This window comes from Aquarana catesbeiana, linkage group LG03 (assembly GCF_042186555.1).
Source record: "Aquarana catesbeiana isolate 2022-GZ linkage group LG03, ASM4218655v1, whole genome shotgun sequence".
Classification (NCBI taxonomy): Eukaryota; Metazoa; Chordata; class Amphibia; order Anura; family Ranidae; genus Aquarana; species Aquarana catesbeiana.
In genome coordinates this window covers 598,582,009-598,586,910 of record NC_133326.1, presented here as the reverse complement: position 1 = coordinate 598,586,910, position 4,902 = coordinate 598,582,009, and the positions used below count along the sequence as shown (strand labels likewise).

General features: G+C 39.7%; 1 protein-coding gene across 1 annotated transcript; it reads left to right on the top strand.

The window, feature by feature from the left end:
* The first annotated feature begins 470 nt into the window (after positions 1-470).
* Positions 471-4,356, top strand: ADRA2B (adrenoceptor alpha 2B). Its single transcript, XM_073622057.1, has one exon. The coding sequence runs from the start codon at positions 881-883 to the stop codon at positions 2,081-2,083; it is 1,203 nt and encodes a 400-aa protein (XP_073478158.1). The 5' UTR covers positions 471-880; the 3' UTR covers positions 2,084-4,356.
* The last annotated feature ends 546 nt before the right edge of the window (positions 4,357-4,902 follow it).

Sequence of the window (4,902 nt, the reverse complement as noted above, 5' to 3'; positions counted from 1 at the left end):
GTAGAGGGTGCTGGTGCAGCAATTTTACTTGAGCTATCCTTGGTGCTGAATGCTGAACCCAGTAAATGAAGGAGTTAAAACCGTGTTTGCCGTTAACATGTTTTGTAATGGTATAAGCTGGATTTGATTTACTTTTTCCCAGCACTCACACAGGTGACTGAGTGGTTATTGTAGTAAGGTTGACAGCCTTTGCTTCTCCACAGTATTGCAGACTAAAGCAGGAGAAGTATTCTGCTTACTTGTTGGGTAAAGTGCTGCCAAGTCTGAAATGTTTCTTTCTGCAGAATGTATCCCTAAAGCTGCAGTATTACTCCCTGTGCAGTGCAACTGAAGCACATCTTATTGCAGGAAATTAGTCATGGTGCCCTTGGTGGTCCTGCAAGTATTGTGGAACAACTAAACTCTCCTGAAAGAGCAGTGAGCAGCTGTGTTCAGAAAATAAATCTATGGAGTGAAGAGGATCCAGCCTGTGGCTCCCTCCTCCCCTCTTTAGAAGGAGGCTGAGCTGTTGAGTTTCTGACATCACTCAGTAGGGTTGTGTAAACTAAACATTCACTACTTTAAAAGCCGATGATCTCTATTTCGTACCTCAGTGAGAGAAAAACAAGAGCAGGATTGCATATTTCATAGCTACGCACAAAGAAAAGACTTCTCCAAAAGGAAGACACTTGCAAGATTTGGGTGAATTTCTGACCAGATGATCTATGTTTGCAGAATCCGGCATTTCTGAACTTTTCATGAAGTCCCTCAAAGTTTTGTTTTTATGCTTAACAAAAGTGTGGACTGATGGAGCCTAGAGATCTGGATTTATCATCTCTCTAGAGTGGACAGTGGGTGTTTTGGAACAGCTGCTTATCTTTTTGTGTTTCATCAGGAGGTTATGGCAGCACCACTGTCATATTCCATCCAAGCCACCGCTGTTATTGCGGCAATTATCACCTTTCTCATCCTCTTCACCATATTCGGCAATGTTCTAGTAGTTATAGCAGTGCTGACTAGCCGCTCGCTGAAAGCTCCTCAAAATCTCTTCCTGGTGTCACTGGCCGCAGCAGACATCTTAGTTGCCACTCTTATTATTCCCTTCTCCTTGGCAAATGAGCTGATGGGATACTGGTACTTCGGCAAGACCTGGTGTGAGATGTACTTGGCACTGGATGTTCTCTTCTGCACATCGTCCATAGTGCACCTTTGTGCCATTAGTTTGGACAGGTACTGGTCAGTCAGTCAAGCTATTGAATATAATTCCAAGAGAACTCCTAGGAGGATAAAGTGTATCATCTTAATAGTCTGGACTTTGGCAGCCTTGATCTCCCTGCCACCATTAATTTACAAAGGAAAGAAGGAAGACCATAACAGAGACAAGCCTCAGTGTAAATTGAATGAGGAGCCCTGGTACATTCTTTCCTCCAGCATCTGCTCTTTTTTTGCTCCCTGTCTGATCATGATTTTGGTGTACCTCAGAATTTATCTAATAGCCAAACGTCAGAGTAGGAAGAACACCAACAGCAGTAAACCTAAAGAGCGGACATGTAAGTTATTTTGCCACCGTGCTGGACACAGTGTGAAGAAATCAACAGGTCATGCCTGTTCTAATCCAGAGGAGAAGCTGAGTTCTGTGCCCCCTGACCTGTGTTCTGTCAAAGTGGCCCATCCTGTCCTAAAGGAGAATACTGGTCATCCAGAGCCTGGAGGCCTTAAAGAGACCAATGGCCATGGGCCTTCAATGATGGACAGCATGGTCACGTCCAAAGGTGTTGTACTGCTGCCAAAAAAGCCAAAAGACTCTGTGTCCTCCTTGTCCAAAAAGAAAAGCCATATCAACCGAGAGAAGAGGTTTACCTTTGTTCTAGCTGTAGTTATCGGTGTCTTTGTTTTATGTTGGTTCCCTTTCTTTTTTACCTACAGCCTTCAAGCCATATGCCCTGAACTCTGTTACATCCCACAAAGTGTGTTTCAGTTCTTTTTCTGGATAGGGTATTGTAACAGCTCCCTTAATCCTGTTATATACACAATATTCAACCAGGACTTCAGAAAGGCTTTCCGTCGGATTCTGTGCAGGCACTGGACTCACTCTGTGTGGTGAGAACAATTTCTCTTCTTCTAGGAACTTTATTTATTGGGTACATGAAGGAGAAAGCTAAAGAGGGAGTTTTAAACTGTACATTCTCTAGTAAACCAAATCCATCTCTGCTAACATCTTCATTGTGTATTCCTGATGATGGAGAATTTCTCCTGCTTTACACAATATTGCTTTTCCAAGCTGAGCTTGGGTAAATAAAAGTGTTTATATTTGTGTTTCAACTGTGTTTTAATGCATATTACTGTTTTTATTGTGTGCCATGGTTTACAGTTGTATGTTCATTCTGCATCCATCATTGCCTCCAGGTAAAGAGAAAAATGTGTACATTTACTTCCAATTCATACATTTAACTAAGACCTATATATGATAGTCTGCATTCCGGGAAAGGGAGGGAGATACAGGTTTGAAATTTCCAGAAATTAGCTAAATGGAGAAAAAACTAAAAATTTAAGACTGCTTTACTGTGCAATGAAATGAAAACTGCTATGGGGATGCTCTGATTTATGAAAACTGATGCCAAACTGGAGTCGTTACCTATACCCAGCAATTCTGAGTTGTATTTTATTACTGCGGGTGAGGGAATGAAATATGAAAATTGAACTGTTAAGACATCCATTATTGCTGCATTTTCATTTTAGGTTGACTTTCTAAAACTGGAGAGTTTAAAATCTGGTGCAGTTCTACATGGTAACAAATCAGCTTCCATTTTTTTTTTTTTTTTGTCAAAGCGTAATTGAATAAGCTGAAGTTAGAAACGGATTGGTTACCATACACAGCTGCACCAGATTTTGCATTCTCCAGTTTTAGAAAATCAACCCCATTATGTCCAGTTTTCAGAAATTGGTACCTTCAATTGTTACTTATGCTACGGGTTTTAAGATAATATGTTTACTTTTTAGAATTCATCTGACCTACAAAATATATAGATTGCCCATTAACTTTCAGTCTATTCCAACTGTCCTTTCTTTCCTATGTATGGTCAGAAAATGAAAGTCAAGATCTCGTTGGATGTTGGGTTTCTTTTTCAAATTCACATAAAGCAACCCAGTGTTTTTGTGACCACAACACGTTAATTTGTATCTGTGAAAACAATAACTTTCGCTCATGGTGGGGGAGACTTATGACATCAATGTTACTAATCTGTTTAGTGAGTAGATCTTGATGTCCTGCGGCCGTGCATGGGTCTAACTGAACACCACACGTGTCAAGTTTTATGAATGGAAACTCTGCTCATCTAATCCCATACAAGGCTACACGTCTCCACTAAGCATATGATATATGGGTTTATTTACCATGACAAAGGGGAGTGTTTAATAGCAGCCAATCAAAATTCATCCCCCACCCTGACTTTAGTTATCTGAAACGTGTTGCTATGGGTTACTATACAACATCACCATTGCTTTCCAGGAAATTTGCCCCCAGAGTTTTGATGTTTCAGGTGACAGATGCTATTGCGTGAGTCTCTGGATGTGTACCAGTTCCTGGACAACTACATAGCTCCCAGTGATGGTAAACAGGTACTTCTCTGACCTGGAACTAGGCAGCCCATGAGTTAGACATAGGCAGCTTGCAGAAAAGGCGTCACAAACCGGAATATAGCTTAATGAAAGGTCTCTATTTGACAAGGCTAGGAACCCAAATTCTGTTTTATGGAAAGTTTTAAAATGGCTGGGCAAAGCAAACATGTCTGTTTTGTGTGTCTCATAAAATAAACAGCAGGCACTCTTTATTTTGGCAGACAGATGCCCATTTGGGACTGCAGTTTATGAAAAAAAAATTTCTCTGTGTCTCCTTAAAAAAAAATAAAAAATGTGCCACATCTTCAAACATAGCAAGTGGCTCAATTTTCTTAATAACCCTCTCAGAAAGGACAGTAGTAATCTGGAGAGGATTATGTGTCATATTTTCCCATATTTTCTTTTTTTTTTTTTTGTTTTTTAGATTTTCTTGGGAGTTCTTGGCTTTTATTCTAGTTTTAAAATAGGTCACAGACTTGGGGGGAAAAAGAGAGAGATGGGTATTCAGATAAGGATCATGGGAAATGATCTTTGTAAAACCGTAATAGCAGCTTTATACAATAAGGTAATGGGTCTAATGTAGTAGGGGAAAAGCAGCATGTAAGTATTGCTCAAAGCAACTAATCCTTTACTAGATGCTCTTTTTTAGTACAGATATGGCATCTATTTTTGCCTTTGGCAACTACTTTCATAAATTGCTTCAAACTTTCAATGAATGAGAAAGGAGGGTGGTTTAGAGCTTACTTTCCTAAATAAATTGCGTTATGACTTTAGAGAAAAACTCTAAAGGAGGAAAAATATTTCCATTTTAAAAAAAACTACATGGGGGATCCTCCACCATGAATAGGTTGAATCTGTTTTAAAGTTTTTTTTTTTTTATTTCAACTGTTTTAAATTGAATTTATATGTAATCCCTAACCATGAACATCTTTTATTTGTTTCCTCTTGGTCTGTTAAAGTGTTACTAAACCCAAGACCCTGCATTCACTATATCTGGTCTCCCACAGTACACAGAACGTGAAAATTAGATTATTTTAGTAAATATAAACTGCTAAATACCTTTTTCTCATCAGCAGTTAGAGCAGCCTTGTGACTTCTATTAGTGTCCAGCCCAGAACTGGTTGAAGCTTGTAGGAGGAGTTTTCTGATTGTCCTATGAGACTGCAGGACTTCTGACCCTCTGTCTGGACAGTGCTGATTGGCCTTGTGCTGATCACAGACACTCTCCCAGGAAAAAAACCTCTCTAGCAATACACACCAAACTGAGCATGTGCAGCCTGACTTCATAGACTGTGTTATCAGGAA

Coding starts and splice junctions, on each gene's coding strand:
- ADRA2B (XM_073622057.1), top strand. CDS start 881: ATGGCAGCACCACTGTCATATTCCATCCAAGCCACCGCTGTTATTGCG.